The following is a 26777-nucleotide window of genomic DNA, read 5'->3' on the forward strand; positions in this document are numbered from 1 at the left end:
TCAGTATGGTTATATCTAGACCACTGTTCCTGATCTTTGCTGACAGTATTAGGACAGGAGATGTAACAGGGGATTGGAGGAAGGCTAACGTGATTCCGATATTCAAAAAGGGCCAGAGACATATCCCGGGAAATTATAGGCCTGTCAGTCTGACATCAATAATATGTAAACTTTTGGAGGGGATGATAAGGGACTATATCGTAGAGTATGCTAAAGACAACAACATCATCAGTAGTAACCAGCACGGGTTTACAAATGGGCGATCTTGTCAAACCAATCTCTTAGCATTCTACGAGGAAGTGAGCTGTGAGCTAGATAGGGGGAGACCAGTGGATGTGGTGTACTTAGATTTCGCTAAGGCGTTTGATACAGTTCCCCACAAGCGCTTAATTTATAAAATAAGGTCTGCAGGTATCGACAGCAGGGTTTGCTCTTGGATATGGAATTGGCTAAAAGGCCGTGTCCAAAGGGTAGTAATAAACAGCGCATACTCAGACTGGTCTGAGGTAGTAAGCGGGGTGCCCCAGGGCTCAGTCCTGGGACCAACCTTGTTCAATTTATTCATAAACAGCATTGAGGAAGGGATCAGTAGTTCGTTATCAGTTTTTGCAGATGACACAAAATTGGCCAGGGCAATAACTGCACAGCATGAAGCAGATATCCTACAGAATGACCTGGACAAAATTACGGAGTGGGCAACGACATGGCAAATGAGGTTTAATGTGGAGAAGTGTAAGGTTTTGCACTTGGGGACCAAAAACATAAAAACACAATACACGTTAGGAGGGGAACCCTTGGGGGAATCAAAAATGGAGAAAGATCTGGGAGTCTTAGTTGATGATAGATTAGGCAACAGCATGCAATGCCAAGCGGCAGCTTCCAAAGCCAACAGAATATTAGCATGCATAAAGAAAGGGATGTATTCCAGAGATAAGACTATAATCCTTCCACTTTATAAAACTCTGGTCCGACCGCATCTGGAGTATTCTGTCCAGTTCTGGTCGCCAGTCCTCAGGAGGGATGTGTTGGAGCTGGAGAAAGTCCAGAGAAGGGCAACTAAACTGATTAGGGGGTTGGAGGACCTTACCTATGAAGAGCGGCTGCAATCGCTCGATTTATTTTCCCTGGAGAAAAGACGTCTGAGAGGGGACATGATAGCAATTTATAAATATCTTAATGGGGATCTCAGCTTAGAAGAAAAGCTGTTCATTCGAAGGAATTGCATGAGGACTCGAGGACATACAATGCGATTAGAGGAGAAGCGTTTTAACCTCAGGCAACGTGGGGGGTTCTTTACTGTTAGGGCTACAAGATTGTGGAATTGTCTACCACAAGAGGTGGTTTCTGCGGGTAGTATGGTGACTTTCAAAAGACTCTTAGACTTGCATCTCAAGGATCAGGAGATTGAGGGCTATGTTAGATGATTACAGTCACACACACCTACACAGGTTGAACTGGATGGACTATTGTCTTTATTCAACCTCACCTACTATGTAACTATGTAATCTCACGCTTGCAGTTCTCAAACCCATTTGAGGAAGAGATCCTATACAAATGGACGGTCCCCCCTCAGGTGGACCCCCCCTAATATGCGGTATTCACAAGGACACGGTTTTACTGGTGGCAGAATCCTCATCTCTCCCTGATCTGGTTGACAGACGTATTAAGGTCTTATCCCAACACCTGTATACGGTAGTGGGATCTATTCTTAGGCCTGCCCTGACTACCATTCTAGTCTCTGACTGTTTGAATGGTTAAAGTCTCTGAGAGGCACTGAGAGTCTGTATATTCTGCGTGTTTCATCAGCTTCTCCGAACTAGTCAAGAACCATCTTGACTTCCAGATAGGACCAAAATCATGTGCCACCCCAAAAGCGTATCTTTGAGTGTGTATGGACATTGATCTTCTGATCCTTATGCATCTCACAAGCTCTTGCTAGTGCCCCAAACTAAGCTTCCTGTGTGGACATATGGCAACCTTAAGAGCCCCTCTCCACAATTTCACTGGTTGTAGTTAGCGCATAACCCATGTGTCTTACCATCTGGGGTGTAGTACCTGGAACCATTGACAAAAAGGTTCTCAGCGTCTGCAATAGGGGTCTCACTCACTGTACTGACAGCTGTTGATTGCCATTCCATCAAAGAAAGGCATACATGTTCTTTGTGTCATACTTAAGTTGGAAACCTATCAGTGTTCTGAAAATTGTCATTTTCTTCACCACCTTCTTTCTCCTGAACAGTAAGAGACGCAGGGTACAAAACAGTGCATTAAGAGTGAGGTTAGTGGGTGTTAGGAGGGCCACTTCATACTTAGTCAGTCTAGCAGCAGAGAGGTTTCTTGTTTTAAACCTGATTTAAAATCTCCAGCACCAAATGGGGAGTATAGAGCGTTAACGGGGAGTCCATAACTATGTCCCCTACTGTCTGTAATAATACAGCGCAGGTGGCCACAGCTTCTATATTTACCGCTGAGCCTTGGATTAATGGGTCTAAATCAGTTGATGGGTATGTCATGTGGTTGGTTCAATACACTGGTTGCATGGTCCTTTCTTTCATGACAAAAAAGGGGAGATCGAAGTTGGGTAGACCTAAAGCAGGTGCTTTGGAGAGTTCCTAGGTCAGATCCTGTAGGATTGCCCAGTCATCATCATTTTAATTGGTACAGTGTTTTGTGAGGTTAACTTATAGAGAGACCCCAGTTTGGATGAGATGTTTGGAATCCAAATGTCTGCAGTAATTGATAAATCCGCGAATGGCTCTCGGTTGTCAGGTGTTATGAGGTCTCTGGAGGTCCTTCATTGTCTGTATTCTCTGAGTGGTAAGGTGTTGGGTACCCTGAGAGATGCAGTTACCTAAAAAAAAAAACCTTCTCCTTGCAGATCTGTAATATCTCCTTGCTAACCTTATTGATCGTGGATGGTTAAGTGATATAGTATGCGAACAGGCCTCCTGTGTGGGACCACAGAGCAACAGATCCTCCACAAGCTGCAGCAATACAAATCTGAATCCATTGCGGTCCACTTAACTTACTTACACGTACTTAAGTTTGCAACTATTTTCTGAGCGACTAGTCACTGACCCCTGTGGGAGGCGTGTCCAGGATAGTTAACCCTTTTATGGAAAAGCAAAAAGGTATTGGCACCTGGGATCCAGTGGTACTGAGAAAACTGCATTGGTTAGATCGACAGTGAAAAACGTTGCTGTCGGTTTTGAGGATAACAAGGTATGTGGGTTAGGCAGCAAAGGAGCATCACTGACCATGATCTCATTTAAAGCGCTCAAGTCCTTTACCAATTTGTATGTTTCCTGTCCTTTTGACTGACTTTTTGGCCACTGGAAATGAGCATTACAGGGTGATTTGGTGTGTGTGTACCTTTACCTGTAGGTGTGGGTCTCGGTCTATCTGGTTTTTAATACCATCCATCTGAGCTACTTCGTGTAGTGTTACTGTGGTAGTGGGGGTAACGTGCTCCCTGGTTGATGTGGATTGTAGTTGGTAGAACTGGCAGAAGCCCCACGTCATACTTATCAACCACCCAGAGCTTTGGGTCCACCTCAGCCAACACATCCACCTCAATGAAACTGCTTGGTTCATTTAGGTATGGCAGTGCTACCATCGTACATAAGATGGATATCTGTGGGTCTCCCACCCTCAGCTGGGCTGTTGGGGCTATCCTCCAGATCTGCATCCAATGCAGCCTGCTTCGGGTGACGCCAGAAACAAGACTCATTCCTCCTTTGAATTTTGGCTCAGCTTCATCACATCAGTAGTGGAGGTTGCACCATAGAGATCTGGAAGTTTTCCCCAGAGAACTGCACAATATTCCCTCCCCCTGTTTTCTGCTCATGGGTGGTAATGGGACGACGAGATGATATATTTGCCATCTCATCTTCCACCTTGGCTCTGGATCTCGGTGCAATCCGTTCTGCTCATGCCGTAACTAAATTGAGGTTGTCCAAAAACTCTTGCGAACTCCTGCATATTCGTCATATAGTCCCAGCAAGTTGGCCAGGATTCTCCTGATCTTTAAAGCTGTAAAAGGGACATGCCACACTATTCTATCCCCCCATTGTTCTCTCTCCGTTTAGCATCAAGGGCGCCTTCATATTGTACCCAGACTGGATAAGTACCGGGGTCCAAAGCAGGGGTGTATTGTGGAGGTGGTGGCTTCACTGGTGGATTAATATGAACGGTTTCACCCAAAACTGGTTCTGACATGAGATTCCCCAGGAAAGGATACAGGCAAGGGACCTTGGAATCAAAGTCCCTTAGGGCTTGTAAACACTCCACACGATTTCTGTAAACCCCCGGAATCCCCCCTTGACTCACACAACGCTTGTAAGTCTGCACTTGAAAAGAACACCTAGTTTACCAGAGTTAGGAGAGGGTTTAGGTGTTATTACAGGCTGTTGAGAGAGACAGTGGGAGGTGAAAGGGTATCGAGGTCTGTACTGTGAGCTGAGAAGATGCAGAGATATTAAACGGGTCCTGAATCAGGAGAGACAGTGATGGGTTCAGTCTCGGTAAAGTTAGCCCAGAAAGCGCTTCCTACACTTTCCTCATCACTGGACTCTGATTCACTCGGCTATTTCATCAAGCTAAGTATACATAATGCAGTTGTTCGGGACTGAAACCGCTTTATGTACGCCTTGCTGATTGACCATAATAGATGTAGCACAATTGTGGCTTCAGAGATCTAACCTCTTTCTAAAACTCAAAATGGTGGCTCAGCTATGTGGGTTTCAAAACCACCAACCAAAATGGGGATGTAGAACCCAAAATGACCACCACACAAAGGAAATGGTGTTGGTCACATGAGTCTCAATGCAAAAACATGGCGGCCAAACACGTGGTTGACACAAACTTTTTTTCTCAAGGACCGATCTTCCGTTGTGCTTTACAGTTGCTGCCTTTGTCAGCATGGCTGTTTAAAACCAGGTCCTGAGGGATAGAGGTCTTCCTTAGGCGGTCGTCCTTACCTTGTAAAGGGCTCGCAAAGCCACTTCAAGGAAGTTTTTTTTTTTTTTTTTTTTTTCCGCAGCACCTGGAAAGCATATTTCACTTGGTGCGACGTGCATGGTTTTTATCCTCGTTCCTTCTCGGTGGTGAAGGCCTTCTTGCAGCAGGGCGTGGATCAGCATCTGGTGCTGACTAAGGCCAAGGGTCCGTTGTCAGCCTTGGCCGTCTTGTTTCAACGACCTTTGGTGTCACTTTCTTTGGTCCGCACCTTCATTCAAGAGGTGCGGCATTTGGCTCACCCCGAGGGGAGCTCTCTTGCTTCCAGGGGACCCGATTTTGGTTTTTGTCGGTGTTACAATAAACCTCTCTTCGAACATCAGGGGGGATATCTCTGTCTGTGTTGTCACAGAAAGTTGCTTTTTGGGTGGCCATCACGTCGGCTCGCAGAGTGTCTGAAATGGGGGCCTTGTCCTGCCGCTCTCCTTATCTAGTACTTCATAGAGATAAGGTGGTTCTGTGACAGAGTCAATCTTTTCTTCCCGTGGTTTCTTCCTTCCACCTCAATTTGAATGTCGTGTTGCCTTCACTGTGCGCACGGCCCAAGCATTCTAAGGAGTTTGCTTTGCTTTCTCTGGATGTGGTCCGGGCGGTCAAGGTCTACCTGTCCGCCACGGAGTAGATTTCGCAGTCTGATTCTCTATTTGTTCTTCCTGAGGGACCTCGGAAGGGATCGGCCGCCTGCGCAGCGACCTTTTTCTAAATGGATCAGACGGGCAATTGTTCAGGCCTATTCCATCAAGGGTTAGGTTCCTCCTTTCCCAGTAAAGGCTCATTCTACTCGAGCCGTTAGTGCCTCTTGGGTTTTTTTCACCATCAGGCATCTGTGGCTCAGGTGTACAAGACGGCGACATGGTCGTCAGTGCACACTTTCACGAAGTTTGGTGTTTTGGCATCTTCGGATGTTTCTTTTGACCGCCAAGTTTTGACTGCTGCAGTTGTTTGAGGGGACATTGTTTTTAACCACTTGCCGACCGCTCACATGGAGCGTACTGCGGCAAAGTGGCTCGTTCCCGTCCAGCAAAGTAGACCTACGTCGCTGGACTCCTCCCCCTGTAGGCGGCGCGCTCCCGCTGTTTTCATTCACAGCGGGAGTCGGGCCAGGGGAGGAGCAGCGGCGATCGCCGCTGCTCTGCCCCGATCGTCGGGGAATCTAGTGAGGAGATCCGCCCGCCTGTGTAAACAGAGCGGGCGGATCTCCATAGTGACAGGGACTGACAGATCGGAGTGTTCAGCATAGCTGGACATCCGATCTGTCCTTCTGTCACTCAGTCACCTCCCCTCCCACACGTCAGTAAGCACCAGGCATACATTAACCCCTCCCTCTCCAATAAAATTATCCCCTTCCCTGCCAGTGTCATTTTTACAGTAACAGTGCATATGTATAGCACTGATTACTGCAGTAATGTCACTGGTACCCCCAAAAGTGTCAAAAATGTCAGTCAAGGGTCCGATCTGTCCGCCGCAATGTCGCAGTTCCGCAAAAAAAATCGCAGATCACCGCCATTACGTGTTAAAAAAAAAAAAACAAAAATGACAAATCTTTCCCTTTGTTAGTAAACGCAATAACTTTTGCGCAAACCAATCAAAATACGCTTATTGCGATTTTTTTTTTTTTTTTTTTTTTTTTTTTTTTTTTTTTACCAAACATAGGTAGCAGAAAACAAATTGGCCAAAAATTTTTAAAAAAAATGTATTTTTACATTTTTTGGGGGGGGAATTTCATATAAAAAAAATGTTAAAAATATTATTTTTCAAAATAAACGCTCTTTTTTTGTTTATAGCGCAAAAAGTAAAAATCGCACAGGTGATCAAATGCCACCAAAAGAAAGCTCTGTTTGTGGGAAAAAAAGGACGTAAATTTCGTTTGGGTACGGCGTCGCCACGACCGCGCAATTGTCAGTTAAAGTCGCACAGCGCCGAATCGCAAGAAGTGGCCTGGACGGAAGACAGCAAAATCCTCCGGTGGTCAAGTGTTTAATGTCTTTCCTTGTTGGGGTGTTTTTTCTGGGTTTGTTCCAGTTTTTTACTGTGGGCTCAGGTTGTTACTAGCCCGATTTATTGCGGTTATCTTCTTATCTGGTTGCGTTGCTTTCCCACCCCCTCATACCTGCACTGCTTTGGGACGTCCCATTAGTGAAGGCTAGTACCATCGGGCGGCAACTGTCAGGACTCGGAGAAAATAATTTTACAGGAAGTTCTTACAAATTCTATTTTTCCCTTGTGACGTTGGATACCTTCAGTTAGATCTTCCTGGCTCGCCATTACTTTGGTGGAAATTTAATGCGGTTTGGGGCATAGAAATTCGCTCTGTGTGCTGAAAACTTTGATACACTGAAAAGTACACTTGTGGATATTAATATGCGCCAAGTGCCATTAATTCCTTGCACTTTTCATTAATTTCCACCACACTGAACGAACGAGTACTAGAAGTAGATAACTGAAAAATAAAGTGCTTGAAAAATCACTAATGGCTTCCCAAAACAGAGAAAAAGGACTAACTGCTGCAGTAGTGCTCTCACTGTAATGATTAAAGCTAAATCACTACTGCAGTGCAAAAGCTAGACAGTGGATACTACACATACTCCCAATTAAGTAGAACAATATTATTGTGCAGAAAGCATAACATTTTAGCATGTTCACCTGGTTGACCAACTTATGTTTTTTTTTTTTTCATATATTGCTGCCACGTCACTAAAAACATGCTCGCTTGGAGCAGAGAATTATCTTCTAGCAAGTCTTTTTTTTGTAGCGTGCCTCATTTTTTCTTTCCACCACTGAAGAGGATCACCACTAATATCAATTACTGGTTACTTCAAACAGAGATGAAGTTCATCATCCAAGCTGATTTCAGATTCAGAAGAATCCCCTCTCCATGAAGCTCTAATAAAACACTGAACATGGCATTAATTCAACCATGATGAAGACTCTCTTCTGTCCATTTGTCTTTTTGGACATTTGTCTGTTTTGGCAGAATCCTGTTTTTCCAGATTAGAAACATGCTCTTCTTGACTTGACATTTGGGCAGGAACCTCCAGTTAAAGCTCTTCTATCAGCCATTGTTTTGGCTGGCTAATGGGCTGTGGGTTGGTGGATGGCTGCTTGCTGACTGGCATGTCCTCCATGGCACCCACTGTCAGTGGCAAGGGAGACACCCTAAGAACTTGCCAGTACGTGCATGCCCAGTGCGCAGAGACGCGTGGTGCAACATAGGCAATAACAACGTCACGTGTGCGCAGCGGAGAAAATCTGTCTTTTTCGGCAAATTCCTTGACCGATACCTATTATTGAGGGGGAAAAAAAAATAAGCGACGATCGACCTCCAATCCATACTGAGGATGTGGTGTATCTGGACTTTGCAAAGGCATTTGATACACTTCCTCACGAACGCTAACTGTACAAACTAAGGTTCATAGGTATGGACCATATTGTGAGTGAGTATTCGATGGAGAAGACGATTGAGGGGATATGATTTCAATGTTCAAATACTGTACTGGTTACCCTAAAATAGGGAACAAACTTTTCAGCGAAAGGGAATTTAATTAGACATGGGACTACTCTAAAATTAGAAGAGCAGCTGTTTAAACTTAAAACTGCGTAAAGGGGTAAGGATCTGAAATGCTTTTCTACAAGCAGTGTTAGCAGCGATATAAGTGCCTGTCAATGTAAATGGGGTGAGCTAAACATATATAGGCGGTTTCCACAAATAGGTGTTATATACATAAGGTGCAAATGGTCTTATATCAAAGTGCTCAAATCCTGACAAAGCAACTTAAAAAAATACATAAATCAATAAAGGAATATATAAAAACACCGCTTAAAGTGCTAAAGATGCAATAGTGACAGGTAAAAGTGCTTAAGTGCATATACTGATGTGAAAGTAAACAGTTTAAAGTGTCCTCTGTGCTCCACAGTAATATGGGTGAAAACAGTCCAAACAATAAGTGTTCAAGTGGGGGGATTCCGCAGGTGATACTCCTTCACCTAACACAGTGCTTAAAGTGGTGGGGTGCTTCTCCTAAACCCCTCTAAGTGTCCTAGCCGCTCACCTCAAGGTATAGGGGTAAAGGCCTTATATTTAATCCAGGGGGCTCCTCTCCAATCCAGCTCTGTATCCCACTAGGGCCTGATGTCTGGGCTACTGCGGGTGGGCTGGCTCCCTAGTCTCTCTCCAGGCTCCCAGCGGTACCAATAGATCTCAAAAGAAAGGCTCGAAATAGTACAAGTATGTCATGAAAATAAAGGTGCTTTTTCAGGGGTCTTCAGGACCCCTGAAGAAGCCACGTGATGCGGAAGTGGCGTAACGCGTAGGACGTTCGGACCGGAAGTGACGCACACATGCGGAAGAGAGGACTGCGATCCCACTCCGAGATTATTATATGCGCTTTTTTGCTCAACAAATGTGAGTTTTTTACTTTATTTTCAATAAAAGCACCTTTTTTTTTCATGACATACTTGTACTATTTCGAGCCTTTCTTTTGAGATCCATTGGTACCGCTGGGAGCCTGGAGAGAGACTAGGGAGCCAGCCCACCTGCAGTAGCCCAGACATCAGGCCCTAGTGGGATACAGAGCTGGATTGGAGAGGAGCTCCCTGGATTAAATATAAGGCCTTTACCCCTATACCTTGAGGTGAGCGGCTAGGACACTTAGAGGGGTTTAGGAGAAGCGCCCCACCACTTTAAGCACGGTGTTAGGTGAAGGAGTATCGCCTGCGGAATCCCTCCACTTGAATACTTATTGTTTGGACTGTTTTCACCCATATTACTGTGAAGCACAGAGGACACTTTAAACTGTTTACTTTCACATCAGTATATGCACTTAAGCACTTTTACCTGTCACTATTGCATCTTTAGCACTTTAAGCGGTGTTTTTATATATTCTTTTATTGATTTATTTATTTATGTATTTTTTTTAAATTGATTTGTCAGGATTTGAGCACTTTGATATAAGACCATTTGCACCTTATGTATATAACACCTATTTGTGGAAACCGCCTATATATGTTTAGCTCACCCCATTTACATTGACAGGCACTTACACCGAGCACAGTCCACGCACCATTAACCCAGAAGCGCAGTACCCCCCACCTTTGTATGATTTTGACACTGTCTGGTTACCAGTTCTGGTACTAGCAGCATCTGGGACTAACACTTTACCCCTTGGTATAGCACATTCCCCAGACAGCGCAGGACTCGCCACACATACTCAGTGTTAGCAGCGAGCATCAATAGTTTCGAAAAATTATTAGATGGGCACCTTAAAGACCACAGCATACAGGGGTATACAATGTACGGTTAACAGCAAGCACACACTTATCGGTTGAACTGGATGGACAGTTTTTTTTTTTTTTTTTATTAAAAAAAAAAAAAAAAAAAAAAAAAAAAAAAAAAATGTTAACTATAACTGCAGTGGATGTGTGAGGCTGCATTCACATGTCAGCGTTTGGATCGCGGGCAGAACCGCCGTGGTTCCGCCCGCGATCTGGAGATTATTGCAAATCGCGGGACGCCTAGCGTTGCCCGTTGATTTGCAATAGCCCCCCAAACGCCGAGCGATGTTGCCGCGATTTCCGCCTGCCGAATCGTGGCAACATCGCGCAAACAAAATCGCGGGACGCAATACGCTCCAAAGAAGCTCTTGTACTTCTTTGGAGCGTATTGCGTTGCGCGATGTTGCCGCGATTCGGCAGGCGGAAATCGCGGCAACATCGCTCGGCGTTTGGGGGGCTATTGCAAATCAACGGGCAACGCTAGGCGTCCGGCGATTTGCAATAAATCTCCGGATCGCGGGCGGAACCGCGGCGGTTCTGCCCGCGATCCATACGCTCACATGTGAACGGAGCCTTAACATTTTGTAGCTTTGCGGCTGGTGTGCTAGCCTTTTAGGCCTCGCTCATGAAAACTGGATGTTATAAAAAAAAAAAATGCCAGTAGCATTAGCTGTTAAATGAGTTTTGCTGCGTATCTTAAGCTATTGCGTGTTTTTTTATTTTGATTTTAGCAAAACTATAATTCCCCTAAGGGTCCTTTCACACGGCCGCTCCGTGTGTCCGCAAATCATCTTTTTTTTTTTGCGGATGATTTGCGGACATGAATGTAAGTGAATGGCACTGCGGATGTCAGCGGAATACCATCCGCTGACATCCGATTTTCCTCCTTTCAGTTCTGTTCCGTTTTTAACGAACGGAACAGAACCCCATTTTTCCATCCGTGTAAAAAACGGAAAGGAAGGAAAATCGGATGTCAGCGGTTTCATCTGCTGACATCCGCAATGCCATATACTTACATTATGTCTGCATATCATCCGCAAACGGATGGGATGATATGCGGGCACACGGAGCGGATGACAGAAATGAGAAAAAAAAAAAAAAAAAAGTCCCGCAGCGGACCTTTTACACGGAGCGGCCGTCTGAAAGGAGCCTAAAGCTAATGGCTGAAAAATGGTTGATAAATGATAGCATGTGGTGTTTGTTTGTTTTTTTTTTTTTGCCAGAAAATGCCCCAGCCAAAAAAAAGCTGCCTGTGTGCATAGACACGCAGGATAACCTGCTGGGGAGTTTACTGGCTGCAGAAAAAAAGCGCATGAATCCTGAAACAGCAGCTGCAAAACTGTCTGTTGTGCATGAGGCCTTACACTGTCAACTTATCCAGCATGATTTGCTGTAGAATGTAAAGATATTGGGTCACTTGTGTGGGTATTCATTTCTTTATGGTTTTGTTGTTACAGATGAGAAGCCCTGCTCTAGAGTTGCGCATAAAAAGATGGTTCAAGGTATTGTATCCGTGTTTAAATGTGAATGACTGACTGACTATTTTTTTTCATGGTTGGCTTTTTTTTTTTTTTTTAATGAAGACATTTTAGTACTAGCATAAGATGCATTTCTGAAGTCAATTTATAAAGAACTATGCAATTTTAGTATTCCTTTATAGTTTTCCTTTACTAGAGCTATATACTGTGTGTGTGTGTGTGTGTGTGTGTGTGTGTGTGTGTGTGTGTGTCTGTCTGTGTGTGTCTAATCTTTCTCTCTACTGCTCAGAAAAGGGACACTTTGAAAACCCATATCTGAACGGGTGAAAAAATGTAATGCTGGATATCTATATTGATATGGATTGGGTAATGTTCTAGGAATATAAATCAAAAAAAAATTCTGCGCTAAGTCAGAAAAATTTGATAAAAAAACAAGCTGCATACAAAGATTGTAGAACAAACTAAATATGTACCAAATATGTGTCGCTCTAAGGAATGAATTGTTGAAAGTGGAAAAACCCCAAACAATAAAAAATTAGGTACAAGTGATGTGAACATCCTATAAAGGTGAGAATGGTATGAACCAATATTAAGAGGGACTACAAATTCCAGCATGTAGAATTATAGTAACCAAAAGACTTTTTAGAAACGTCATTCAATACTAAATGGTCCCAAAAATAGTGAAAAAAAAAAAAGGAGAAATATAAAGTGCCCAAAAGGGAGTGGTGAATCACACTTGAAAGGAACCACAAGTCCCAGCAATGGCAGTGTGTCCAATTAAGCATCCAATGTGTGGCACCCGTGACCAAGAAAGAATTTATGGCAGGCTGCTAACCAGACCCTTATGGTAATCTAATAAACCACAAGTCGCTTGGCAATGGGGCGAGTCAAAAGGATCCCACAGGACACTCCTCGGAATTCACCTAAGCAGCAGATCCAGGGAGGGCTGGAGCAGATGTCATCAAAGTAAAGCCAATCCTCACATTATGATAAGTAAGGCCCATACATAATCCAGGAAGGAAAAGAGGCACATAGCGTGATACCTTAACAATAAAAAAATAATTTATTTAAAATTGCACTTACTCAAACATAGTAGCAGGCGAGCATTAAACAGTAAATCTCACACTTGTAAAAACGAATCGCAGCGTCCCGCATGTACATGGAAGTCTCGGGCCGGTGTTGGGGGCATGGCAACGTCACATCTGGAACCACCCGACTAGTTTCATAATAGATTGACGTCTTTTGGGGCCACGCTCTAATGAAAATAAGCTATGATCAATTGCCGACAAGCTCCTGATCACAGCACTAAAGTCATATGTGAACATGAGCCCCAGGAATGTCACCCCCTCTTTGCTCTGGAATGCATGTTTACCTCGCTCCTCTCCCCCTCCTTCTTCGTTCTCCTCCATTTTTTCTTTCTCGATTCTCAGCCAAAGGCACTTTTTTTTTTTTTTTTTTTTTGCCTATTCAGGAGTAAGCACCTAGTTCCTTGCTGGGAACTCTGGTCCTTTGTATATTTCGCTATCGTTCGTTCACAGACGCAGCTCCATATAATTGACCAGTGGGTTATGCTGCTACCTATAGGATTAGAACACTAGGCAGGAAAAAAACTTGGGCTATGGGGCCGTCCCTGTAGGCATACACCCACACACTCTGTTATAGGCCTCAGTTTGTTTCTACCTAGTTTAGGAGTTTAGGAGTAGGACCTAGTTCACGGCTACGACTTCGGTCTTAGCTTTTTTTTTTTTTTTTCGATTTTAAAGGGAACCTTTTTGTTAATGTTTGTTTATTTTTTAGCTAGTTATGTTCCTGAGAGGACTGCAATCAACAGCCGGTCTGGGTTTCAGACTGGATATGCTAGATACTTAAGGTCGCCTGGCCAGTGAGCATGTGCAGGTTTTAGCCCAGCGCTAGGCCTCGCCATATCCGAGCCCCAATGGTCCGGGTCTGGCCTGCGAGTTAAACACCTCGACCGGATGCACTCGACCTGGTTGAGTCGCAACGTACTCATTGGCTGTCAGCACCCCCACTTTGAGTGGAGAGGTAGTCTGTCCAGAGTGGCGCCCACCCGATTTCATTGGTATGGTGAGTAGTGTCCCCCCCTAATGGCTCTTGTGGTCTCTGGGTGGAAGTGGGTTCCTTGACATTCCCCCAGCCCCTCTTAACAGAGTGGTCTTTTTGCCCCAACCTACCCTCGCGCCCTCCACCCCCCTCCCCCCCTCGCTTTGCCACTTATTCCAGTAAGGGGGGGGGGGCATGCGGTTGTTGCTGTCCGGATCGCACACAGGGGTCTTTAAAGCAAGTTCCCGGCCCCCTGGGGATTAATGACTTGGGCATGGATGTCTTTTGTGCTCCCTGCGGCGGTTATAGGCTTGTGGGGGAACCGATGTTTGGTCATCCGCGGGTCTGCGCCTCTCGTGGCTGGATGGGGCCGAAAATTGAGGCCACGGCTTGCTGCCTACTCTAAGCTGTCCGAGTACCATGTCAAGCTGTCTGAACTGCCTGACACTGACGGATCGCCTCACGCCGCCGTATTGGGCCAAAAATTGAGGCCCCGGTTTTGTCGGCCTATTCATGGCTGACGGAGCTGGCTGTCTGGGCGACTGACCGAGCTATCCGAACTTATAAAGCTGATAGCGCTGACAGTGGACCCGCGACTGGATCGGGCCCCAAATTTAGGTCATGGCTTTGGGGCTTGCTCGAGGCTGGCTGACCGAGCTGCTGACTGGGATGATAGAGCAGCAGCACAGTTTTCTTGTGTTTCCTGTCCTGCTTACATGAGCATGGTATACTCTCATCCCCTGTTTTCCTTCTCTGTCCTCAGCAGGCATCCCGGGACATCTCTCCCACCCCCCCCCCCACCTGTTCCCGGCTGGTGAGATCACCATGCCTCAGGTGCCATTGGGGACGAGGGAGGAGGACTCCTTGAGGGGGGGGGGGGGGTTACCTATATGGGCCCCCCCGTCCCAGACCTGGCTCTAGTCTTTCAGACGCTATGTCAGAGGATATGGACGATGAGCTGCGGGAAGAGGTTTTCTACCTGAAAGATCTGTTTTGGCTTACCTCTGCTCAGGGGGTTTTTGAGGTTGTGCCGGCCATGGAGGGCTTCTCTACAGCCAGCCAGAGGCCGTGCTGAGCTGTCCGCCACTTCTCTCATGGCTTTTGCACGCGGGGCTACAGGGGGAGCTTCCAGCGTCCTTTAACAGTCGGCCGCACTGGGGGCAGAAGTGACGTTTTCAAGATGGTGCCGTCACCTGAATTAGGGCGTGGGTCCACCATCCTGGAGGATTCCTGGAAAGAGTTGTCAGGTAATAACTCAATTTCCTAAGTCATCCTCCAGGATGGTCACATGAGACCCCAACGATGCATACCTAGGGTGGGACTACTGCTTGTAGAACTTTGCATCCAAAGGATAGATCGACCCTATAGTGTTTTGCTAAAGTCAAATTGCTGGACCAGGTGGCTGCTCAACAGATTTGATCAACCCAAGGCCTCAGCTTCTTTGCCCAAGAGGTAGATATAGACGGGGTGGAGTGTGAACGTATGCTGTACTAATAGCCAACTTGATCCATCTGGCTATGGAGGCCTTAGAGGCAGCTTTACCTTTCCGAGTGCCACCGAACAGTACGAAAAGGCTGGGAGTTTTTTCTCCCCCCCCCCCCCCCCAAAACTTCTCTGGGGGGCTCCGCAGAGTACAGCTCCCCCCACCAAAGCATCTCCCCTCCACTAACCATTGAAAGGCAGGGACCGGAGTCAGCAGCCTGTGGAATGGGGGCCAGGCCCTCCGCCATTAAGACCGCCTGGAGGGAAGGAAAATCACACCAGCCACTAGTGAAGACACCACCATATCCAGGGGAAAAAAAGGGCGTTTATATTACAAGGTTAAAGCCCAGGCTCCCCTCTTATAATCAGCTGAATTTAGTTTCTAATTAGCATGCAGCAGTACCGTTTTCCAAGATGGCTGCCACATTGGTATGTTATTTCAGGCTTTCGTCTAAGCTATCCAGTTCATCTTTTTACAACTGAGGGGCAGCCTTGGGCTGCCATTTTAAACTTAACTGTGCTTGTTTCCTGTAGGAGGAGCAGCCAGTCTCCCTCCTAACCATCCTGCAGGATTCCTGGAAAGGTTGTTATCGGGTAATAACTAAGACTTTTTGGCCTCTCGATATCTAGGACTCAAATCTGCACATCCCTCTTTACTCTGGACACCAGAATTTTTATTTGCTTTGCTGTAGCAAAGAACCATGGATGCCAGCCTGTCCGGCTGGGGAGGAATGTTTGGGAAGCCAGTGTGTCTGGGGGTCCTGGACCGTGGAGTCCAGACCGCCATTTAATATTCTGGAACTCAGAGTTATAGCTTTGCCTCCGTCACTGGACAAATTGTATGCAGGGTTGTCCAGTACTGCTTAAATCGGACAATGCCACGGCTGTGGTTTAAATCAATCGTCAAGGGGGCACCGAGAGTCTACTGGCGGCCTGGGAGGTGGCTGAGATCCAGAAATGGGCAGAAAATTTTGTTGTAGCCTTTTTCGCTGTGCATATCCCAGGAGTGGAGAACTGGCAGGCGAATTACCCGAGTTGTCAGGTGTTTGATCAGGGGGAATGGTCCCTGCACCTGGAGGTGTTTTACCTGCTATGTGTCTGGTGGGGGACACCGGACATCGACTGATTGGCCTCTCGACTCAACGAGAAGGTACAGAGGTTTGTAGCCAGAGATCCTCTGGCCGATGCCAGACACTCTGGGGGCTCCTTGGGGGTCAGCATCGGTAGATTTATGCATTCCCTCAGCTGAAGCTCTTGCTGAGGATTCTGGGCAGAATAGAGGTGGAAGGGATTCTGTTGGCCCCAGACTGGCATCACTAGTCATGGTACACAGATCTGGTAAGGTTGATTGCTGCTGCTCTTGGAGACTCTCAGGGAAGATCTGTCTCGAGGGCCGATCTATTTATTTATGTTTTTTCCATCTAGCTTTAGTCGCTGGCTTTAATGGCGTGGCTGTTTTTAAAGCCAGGTGTTGGACAGGGGTCTTTCTGTCTAAGTGATTCCTACACTGTTGAAGGCTGGAAAATCTACCTCCAGGAAGATCTATCATTGTACGTTGAAAATCTTACTTATGGTGTATCACTGAAGGTGCATCCTCTCTTTTTTTCGGTGATGTAATGGAACCGCAGACCCACACTGTACTTGAGGTCTTCCATCAGTTTACGGCTTCCTTGCAGTCCTGAACATAGATATCAAATCCTAGCCGCCCCCATACCAAGCTAGCTTGTACTGGAATCACTCTTTATTGAACAGTCACACAGAATTAATATACAGCATGGACTAGGGCTGAACGATTTTCGATGTTTACATCGATATCGTGCTGTAAAGGTGGACGATAGTCACATCGCCGGAACATGCGATGTAAGGCATGGAAGTCGGGACTCAGCCTGACATCCGTTGCCTGACATGTTCAGTCTGCCCTCCGTTCATCTCACTGAAATGACTCCGTATGACACAGTTCATTTGCGAGTTACTGAATAGAAGAGACAGGCCCGGTAATCTGATCCTAGAGTGAGAGCTTAGCCCCGCCCTGCAACCAATCAGACGCTTCTAGCATAATTACATGCTGGAAACTAGTGAAAAGAAGCCTACAACATAGAGTACTCACTCCAAACCAGTTACTGAGTCAACTCGGTTAGAAGAACCGAACATTCTAAAAGAATTGTTTGACTGAGTACAGTAAAATCACCTCCAGAACAATAATTAACCCTTTGTCTGTCCCAGCTATCTGCTTTAGCACTGCTGCTGCATGATTTCTTTGGGGTAAATTATTTAACCCTCTGTAAATGTTTCTAAAGACTAAACAGGATTTAAAAAAATAAATTTTTAATAAAACAATATTGAATATTTTTAATGACTGCAATATTATTAGAATGTCAGCTCTGTGGGTTCATTCTATGTTTATTGTATACACTGCATGTTTGTTGTATTGATTCTTCAGTTCACTTGCTGAGTCTGAAGACAAGCAAGTGAACCGAAGCCCTACATTAACATTAACCCTGTATGGTCAGAAGGCTGCACGTTCCGCGTGCCTCAATATCGCAATATATATCGTTGGGAAAAAAATATTGCAATGTAATTTTTTCCCAATATCGTGCAGCCCTAGCATGGACCTCCCCCCCCCTCCTGATCATATTACCACACACAGGTCAGGGGTTGCCTGATTACATTATCATATGCAGATGAAATTGTATACAGAAATAGAATTAACCTGAACTAATTATCTAGCTATCTAGACAGAATACACATCCCACCTCAATACACAAACAATAGGGAGAGCCTGTCTGACATTGATGTACAATGCACATTAGCATAAGTGTAAATCCATACCCCATTTGAAGCAATCCAAACCATTAAGTATCTGTCTTTCACTCCCAGTGATGGTGAGTACTGTCACAGGTGGCTAGGATTTTGGCCTTTCTCCACAGAGGGGTTGAACAGCAGTTGGCATAGGGTACTGTCTGTTCATATCCAGATGGAATCAGGCAGATGGTGGTACAGGCTTATTCACTAAATGGTCAGGTTCCACATTTCCCTGTGAAGGTGCATTCTACTAGGGCGCTGAGTGCTTCTTGGGCTTTTTGCCATCAGGTGTCGGTGATTCAAGTTTGCAAGGCGGCAACTTGGTCGTCTGTGCACACGTTCACAAAATGTTATAAAGTAGATGTGTTTGCATCCTCGGATGCTTCTTTTTGTCCGCAAGGTTTTGCAGGCTGCTGTTTGAAAAAGGCTTTAGTCTCGTTGAAGGTGTTTGTTCTAGATGAGCTCAAGTTATTCCTGGTTGAGCTCCATGTTTCACTGGTTGGCTGAAGTTTTTAGCCTTTTTTTTGGCAATTGCTTTCTTTTTCTGTTTCCAACCACTCATGCAAATACTGCTTTGGGACATCCCAATGGTCAAGAAGACTATGGAGCAGAATCATTGGCAGAACGAACGATGGAGAACTGGATTCTTGACTTATTGTAAAATCCCTTTCTCTGAAGTTAATTGACAGATGTAGCACCCGCCCCTCTATCTTGAGTGGGTTGGTCTTTTTCCTCTAAACACTGCTTGCAACAAAACTGAGGGCTATAGTGGAGTGTGTGGGTGTATGCCTGCAGGGACAGCCCTATAGGCGTGGTAAAGCTTTTTCCTGAATAGTGGTTTACTCCTGTAGGGGGCAGCATTAACCAATAGTAAAGAATTATATGGAGCTGCGTCTGTCAATGAACTTCAGAGAAGGATTTTTTATAGCAAGTCAAAAATCCAGTTTGTTTTTCATTGCAAATGGAATTTTTTACCTCTTTGTGGTTCTCACAGGAACAAAATAATATCAATTGCTGGACTGGACGACAAACTGGACAATATAGATCCTTAGGGTCCCCCAGTCCGTCCTGCGAGCGCGGGCAGACTGCAGCACCACGTTGGGTCGGCCGCGACACAGCTCCACTGGCTGCGAGTCAAACGTCTCGCTATGACTCATACGAACTAGTTTCGGCCTGAGTCAGCGTTTTTTCCCTCCTGGTGAACAGCACCCACATTACGATGGAGGGGTGTCCTGTCCGGAGCGGTGCCCACCCTGATCTTGGTGTGATAAGTTGCAACTCAACTGGCTTGGTTCGTTGAAGCAATTACCTGAGCTTTGGATTCGTAGTAGAGTGCAGGTATAACTTTTTTTGTAAAGTGACTGCGTGATGGCTCTAGCATCAACAGGTAGCAAAACCTGGGGTTGTCCACAACAGAGTAAGGTCCTTGGCAATTAAAGCTGCCACAGCTTTGGTTAGTTTCTTCCCTTTTTCAGAGTTGGGTGGGAAAGTTGACAGTATGGCATCAATTCTTGGCTAACCTGGGTCTATTTCTTTGGCACTGGCATTGGCACAGGTGGTGGTGACAGGTGCTAGCGTCTGAGTGAAAACGGCTAACATGGTTTCTCAAGTTCGTAGTATTCCCTAGGTATTTAATTTTTGTGTGACAGGCTTTACACATAGTGTGTGTCTTGTCCAACCCGCGCCTCTTTGTTCGTAAAATCTGAAATGTGCCCAGATGTTTGCTTTTAAAACGCCAGGTGCATTTTTTTTTCTCTCGCTCTTTCTCCTTCTGCCATTACCATACCACGTATGTGACGGAATCGGATGATGTAATTTGGCAAACTGTCAGTGTTGAGAAAAAACACTAGGCCGCAACATCTTTCATAGAATTATTACTGTCTGTCTGAGTCTCAGTCCCTTTTTATGAATGCACTGAGACCCCCCTTCCCCCACAGCTGACACTGAGACACCCCCCCTTCCCCCACAGGTGAGCTGACACTGACAGAGACCCCTCTTCCCCTGCAGCTGACACAGACCCCCCCCCCCGCAGCTTAAGAGGCCCCCCTCTTCCACCGCAGAACACATACTAGTAGTGTGTCCCCGACCGTCCCCTGTCCTCCAGACACCCCCCCCCCCCCAAGAGATACAGAGACTCTGACCCCCATAATAGCCCTTTGCCACCAGAGAGGCCTCAGGCCAGGCCACTAAATGAATGTGCACTGCTCAACAACTACAATTAATCACTCTCACAAATTATTTTGTTATACATTTAGTTCGGACTTGCATAACTGCTGTGTGTGGGTTGTTGTGCACTACATAGTACTGCACTGAGGAAGACAGTGCTCTCTCTGCTCTCTGGGCTCCAGTGGCTGGCTGGCATGGCGGCTGGGCCTGGGACGACAACGGTGAGGTGGGCAGCATTGGCTGGCTTGAATGGGGACTCTTGGTGGCTGGCTGCAACACTCGGAGCTCCTGTGGAGTGTGGACTGGCTTGGCCTGGCTGGCTGCAAGGCCGTAGGTGGGATGCTGATGCCACGCTGGGGATGTTCTTCTTACCACTGCACCTTGTCAAAGGGAAGAGGAAGGAGCGGAGCCATTTTATTCAGCTTCCGCACTAATCCACCGCACTAATCCTCCAATCAGCTGTGTTTGACTTTTTTTTTCCTCCCAGGCGCGGGATGGCGTGGCGCGGCTTAAATGACATAATTTCCTAATTGATGTTGCCATCCCCCCGAATCGATGCAGAATCGCGAAGGGTCGCATTGCGATGCATCAATTCACCCATTCTATTCCGCAGGCTTAGTTTTTACTCAAACCTCTTTGCAGTCACCAGGATGGAAGGCAAGATGCGTCCAATTCTGGACCTCAAGGTGCTAAGCTGTTTTATGCGAGTACAGAAGTTCAGCATGGAGTCCATTCACATGATTGTGGTGTCTCTACATCAGGGGGATTGCTTCTTACTTCTATTGACATTAAGGACTCCTACCTGCACTTTCTAATATGTGCTGGTCACCGGCGCTTCGTCGGTTTTGCTGTGGATGAGGAGCATTGTCAGTTTGTGGCTCTGACCTTTGGTCTCCCTTCCGCACCTCGGGTCTTCACAGGCGTGTTGGTCCTGGCATTGTTTGAATCAGCAGGGGATCGCGGTACTGGGGTACCTGGACAATCTTCTGTGAGGGGAGTCTCTTGACTGCTATGATGGACTACTGGAGATTGCTCTGCGAATTCGGAGGGAGTTCAGTTGGATCCTGAACATTCAGGAGTCTGCTTTTGGTTCTGCTCGCAAAAATCTGGGCTTTTGGTCTCCCTCTGCCTCAGCCAGAGTGTTTCTTCCTTGGGAAAAATTTCAAACATTGCCAGAGGCAATTCAGCTTCTGTTAGCAGACAGTCATCCCTCCGGGCTTGCATGCATGTGCTGGGCCTGATTGTGTCCACCCTCGAGGTGGTCTGTTAAGCAGAGATCTTGTGTGGAACTGTGCAAAGATTCTGGTGAAATTGGTCAAGGATTCACCGTCTCTAGAGCTGGCTTTGCTCTCCAGCACTTCGACATGGAAAATCCTTTTCCCCCTGTACTGGACGGTTGTCTCCACGGTTACCAGCCTGTCAGTGTGGGGAGGTGTCCTCAGCAACCATATGCTCAGGGGTCTAGACTTTTTATCACTGTACTGGAACTCCGAGCCATCACACTTTGACTAATTGAATAATTGTCTTTAGGGGTGTCCATTATGAATTAATTTGGTCAAGGCCACGGCCTTGGCCTGTCAGTCACCAAGACGGCACAAGAAGTGTCCTGGTGGCTTGCTAAATAGCCTGCGTTCTAAGGTGGGCTGACTGATTTTGTTCCAGCCCTCTCAAGCTTCTGACACAACTCCTGTGCAGGATTCGGGCAGAAGGGTTTCCAGTCATTCTAGTGGCTCCAGACTGGCCTTGCCTGTCTTGGAATGTTGATCTGGTACAGCTGGCGGCTGATGCACCTTTGTGGCTTCTTTTTAGGGAGGATCTGCTGTCCCAAAAACCAATCTTCTATCCTGCTTTACAGTCACTGGCTTTAATAGCTTGGCTGTTGAACGCCAGGTTTTGAAGGATGGAGGTTTTGTTTAAGTTGAATTCCTACGCTGTTTAAAAGCGAAGAAATCTGCCTCTAAGAAGAGCTATCATCGTACGTGGAAGACGTTTGTGTGGTGTGTGTCTCTTGGGGTTCGTTGCTCCTTTCTCGGTGGATTGTATCTTGACGGTACTCGAGGCAAATTTCTTTTCAACCCCCCCGTTGAAGGAAGGTTGAAAAGAAATTTGCCTCGAGTACCGTCAAGGGCTAGGTATTAGGTTTTGGTCTTTCACCAATGACCTTTGGCCACACCCTCCCTGGTGCGTACTTTTCTTCTGGGTGTCTGACATTTGGAACCTTCAGTGCATTCTCCGTTGCCGCCCTGGAATCTTAATGTGATGATTTCAGCTCTATTGAAGTTTCTCTTTGAAAATATTCGGTAGGTTTCCTGCTTACACTGCGCCAGAAGGTGGCTGCCTTTGGTGGCTTTCACCTCTGCATGCAGAGTGTCGGAATTGATGGCGTTATCCTGTCGTTCACCTTATGGTGATTCACAAGGATAAGGTGGTGTTTGCCTCTGTTCATCATTCCTTCCTAAGGTGGTCTCTGACTGTTATTTGAATGAAGACATTGTGTTTCCTTCCTTGTTTCCCAGGCCTAAACGTCTGAAGGAATTTCTTGCATGTTTTGGATGTGTCTTCCGGGCAATTGGAGTGTACCTGGCAGCAATGGAGTCTTTTTAGGAAGCCAGACTTTGTGCTCACAGATGGACCTCACAAAGGGTTGTCGGCTTCTTCTGCGACCATTTCCTGATGGATCAGTCAGTGGTTCAGGCCTATTAAGTCATGGGTCAGGTTCCTTCTTTCCCTGTTTAGGTGCACTCTACTAGGGTACTCAGTGTTTCATTGTCTTCTGGGTTTTCCATCTTCAAGTGTCAGTAACACAGGTTTGAAATGAGGCCACCTGGTCGTCTGTGCATACTTTTGTGAAGTTTTTGTAAAGTGGTTGTGTTGGCATCTGCGGATGCTTTTTGCTGGCTGCTCTTTAGAGGACCTGGTCCTCTTTGAGGGTGTATTGTTTTTCAGGTGAGCTCCAGTTCTTTATAGTTGAGCTCTGTTACCTGGTTGGCTATGGTTGGCCATGGCAATTTTTTCTGTAGTTTTCCCACCCTTCCCAGTTAAACACTGCTTTGGGATGTCCCAATGGTTAAGAGTCGTGAGCTGAGTCTATCAATAAACGAAAGAGTAAATGGGATTTTTGACTTAACGTAAAATCTATTTCTCTGATATTCATTGACTGACACAGCACCCTTTTGTGTGGAGTTGTAGTTTTTCTGACACTGGTTGTAACAAAACGGAGAGCTTAAAGTTGAGGGTGTTTACCCCCTGGGACTGCCTATAGGCGTAGTCAAGCTTTTTCCTGCCAAATGTCCTACTCCTGTAGGAGGCAGTTGAACCTCCTTAAGAATCGGGACCTGTGTCTGTCAAAGAACATCAGAGAAATGGATTTTATAGTAAGTACAAAAATCCAGTGTTTCACATGTACCCTTTTAGATGGTGAAGCTGAAAGCATTTCATGGGCACTTTGTAGGTTACCATGTATTTTTAAATGTAGTCCTTGCTCAATTTTCTGATACCATTGTGTTCTGTCATTTCAGCTCGTTTACCTTTCAAACGCCTTAACCCTGCCACTAGAGAGAAGGGGACTATCTTGCAAAGAATGATGCCGAATATGCTTCAGAAAGTTAATACAGAATACCTACTAGATGATATGGAAAATGGTTGTGATATGGATACTGGAGAGGTGCAGCCAATTCCTAAAATGATAAATGGTCGGGGACCGCTTGATAACTACATCCGAAAGATTTCAAAGTCTTCCAATATGATTCCGATCACAATTGATTTGACCGACGACCCAAATAGTGAACTTGTTGAAAAGCTTCCGTCAGAAGAAAAAGTGCAGTTCAATTTGACTGACATTCTCCCAAGTTGTGATCCATTGAGATCCCCATCTTGCACACAAACTGAGAAAGATTCTGAAGAGGATTGTTATAAGCAGGTGATTAGTGCTAACCTGTTTACTGCAGACATGAGTAAAGCTTCTCCGAATTCTGTAGAGCTACATGCTACAAATCTAGTTGACGGTGTTACATTTTTGACTTGCCCAGTTAGAGAGAATTCAGAAGATGAAGATACTCCTGCGTCCTCCAACAGTTCTCCATACAGTTCTCCTGATGTCCTAACAACTACTGTGTTAAGTGCCATCAAATCTACATCTCCAACAGGCAGGTGTAAAGTAAGTTGTGTGTGTTTACTACTTGACTATGGTTGTTTGGCAAACTCTGGGAGTGTGGGCTAAGCGCATGCAGCATAGCCCTAGATTTATCCTGACAGATCCCTCAATACTTCAAAAACTGGAACTCTTCCCAGCAGCTTTGTGCTGCTGTGTAGACTGGTTTGGTGGGCTGCTTGCACCAAAATTCTCATCTGACACCTATGTCATTAGATATGAAAGGGGGGTGGGGGGATCGGGGAGAAACACTCTTATCCAGTAAGGCCCCTTTCACACACGAAGGGTCTGAACAAGTCTGTCTTGACCAGTGGGTGTCAACGAACTTGTGTCCATTGTGAGGGGGTGTCTGCAGGCCTTTTTGCCAGTTGGATCCAGGGCATTTTAGATCAAATGGGTTGGAGGTGTTGTCCCAGGGGTACAGGCTCCAGGTTTGCTGCCTTTATGCTGTCCAACCTGCCTGCCTTTTGCTAGTCTCTCCGAGTACTTGTAACAACTTGGTTCTTCAGAAGTGGTTTTACTAGTTTATTGCAGGGAACATTTTCAGGGTTAATCTTCAGACTTGTTTTCGGTTTTGAAGCCCAGGGAGGAGATTCACCCCATTCTAGACTTGAAGGTTTTTTTTACCAATTTTCTGTGTGCCCAAATGTTAAATGGAATTAGCCCGTTCTGTCTTCATTGCTACAACAAGATGAGTTTTTCACATCCATAGACATTAAAGTTTTAGTAAACCCAGGACCCTGCATTCACTAGATCTGGTCTCGCACAGTACACAGAACAGGGAAATGTAATTATTTTTAGTAAATTTAAAAGTACCTTTCGCTATCGTTCATTGACACCGCTCCATATTCTTAACCTTTGGGTTATGCTGTCCCCTACAGGATTAGGACACTAGGCAGGAAAAATCTTTACCATACCTATGGGGTAGTCCCTGGGGGTATAAACCCACTCACTCTGCTATAGGCTTTCATTTTTGTCAGGAGTAAGGACCTAGTTCCCTGCTGGAATTTCGGTCATAGCATGTTTTTTTTAATGTAAAAAGGGCATTTTTTGTTTATTTATATAATCCACTTAAGCCCCGGAGGATTTGGCTGCTCAAATACCAGAGGTCTTTTTTCAACTTGGCACTTTGTGACTTTAACTGACAATTTCGCGGTCATGCAATGCTGTACCCAAACAAAATTTTCGTCCTTTTTTTCCCACAAACAGAGCTTTCTTTTGGTGGTATTTGATCACTTCTGGGCTTTTTATTTTTTGCAATATTAATAAAAAAAGAGGGAAAATTTTTAGAAAAAAATGACATTTTCAACTTTGTCTTTAAAAAAATATCCAATATACTCAATTTATGTCCATATATATTTTGGCCAAAATGTATTTAGCTACATGTGTTTGAGAAAAAAAATCTCAAATAGTGTATTTTTATTGGTTCGCGCAAAAGTTATAGCTCCTACAAACTATGGTGTAAATAATGAAATTTACGCAGCTTTAATTTCTGACTGCCTATCTCATTTCATGAAGTGCTAAAATGGCAAGGCAGTTCAACCCCCCCCCCCCCCCGCCAAATTACCACATTTTGGAAAGTAGACATCCTAAGGAATGTCCTAAGAGGCATGTTGAGCTCCTTGAATATTTCATTTTTTTTGTCACAGGTGTTTGAAAAATGACTAAAAAATATTTTTTTTTTTTTTACACAAAGTTGTTATTGAAATGATATATTGCTCACACATGCCATGGGTATGTGTAATTACACCCCAAAATATATTCTGCTGCTTCTCCTGAGTACAGGGATACCACATATGTGTTTGGGAGCTGTGTACGGGAGCCCAAAAACCAATTCCGACCATCAGAATTTCAAAGGGCGTACATTTTTCATTGCATTTTCTTACTACCTATAACGGTTTAGGAGGCCCTGAAATGTCAAGATACCACAAACCCCCCCCCCCCCCCCCCCCCAAATGACCCCATTTTGGAAAGTAGACACCCCAAGCTGTTTGCTGAGAGGCATGGTGAGTCCATGAAATATTTTATATTTTGCCTCAAGTTTTGGGAAAAATACAATTCCTTAGTTGTCACTAAAAGGTAAATTTCTCGTCTAAGGTGTTTTCTATTGATGTCTGAGCGGGCTTCTAGGAAAAGGCCCGGGTTTTCTTCAGCTAGATATGGTTGCCATGGACAGTGACCCCCTGAGGGGTCTGTCCTCTCAGTTCGGGGGGAGGATCCCCCCCCCGGTCAGCCTGTGAAAGCGCTGCGATGTCTGCGCTCATAGTTCTGTTAAAGATACACTAAGTTTAAAGGATGAGTCCCACCCACCGGGTAAGCGGTCTTCTTTTGGGACCCGCAGAACCCAGAAG

At 45.6% G+C, this 26777-nt stretch overlaps 1 protein-coding gene across 1 annotated transcript in view; it reads left to right on the plus strand.

Moving 5' to 3' along the window:
* The window catches only part of CHAF1A (chromatin assembly factor 1 subunit A), a gene marked incomplete at its 3' end in the record, with an annotated part of 442221 nt that overhangs the window by 13445 nt on the left and 401999 nt on the right, over positions 1–26777 (plus strand). Inside the window, exons 2-3 of the mRNA XM_082246912.1 lie at positions 11745–11789; positions 23795–24432. Of these exons, the coding sequence (XP_082103038.1) occupies positions 11745–11789; positions 23795–24432 (683 nt within the window). The remainder of the gene's footprint in view (positions 1–11744; positions 11790–23794; positions 24433–26777) is intronic.

The sequence above is a fragment of the Pelophylax lessonae genome (assembly GCF_965119305.1).
Source record: "Pelophylax lessonae genome assembly, chromosome: 1".
Lineage (NCBI taxonomy): Eukaryota > Metazoa > Chordata > Amphibia > Anura > Ranidae > Pelophylax > Pelophylax lessonae.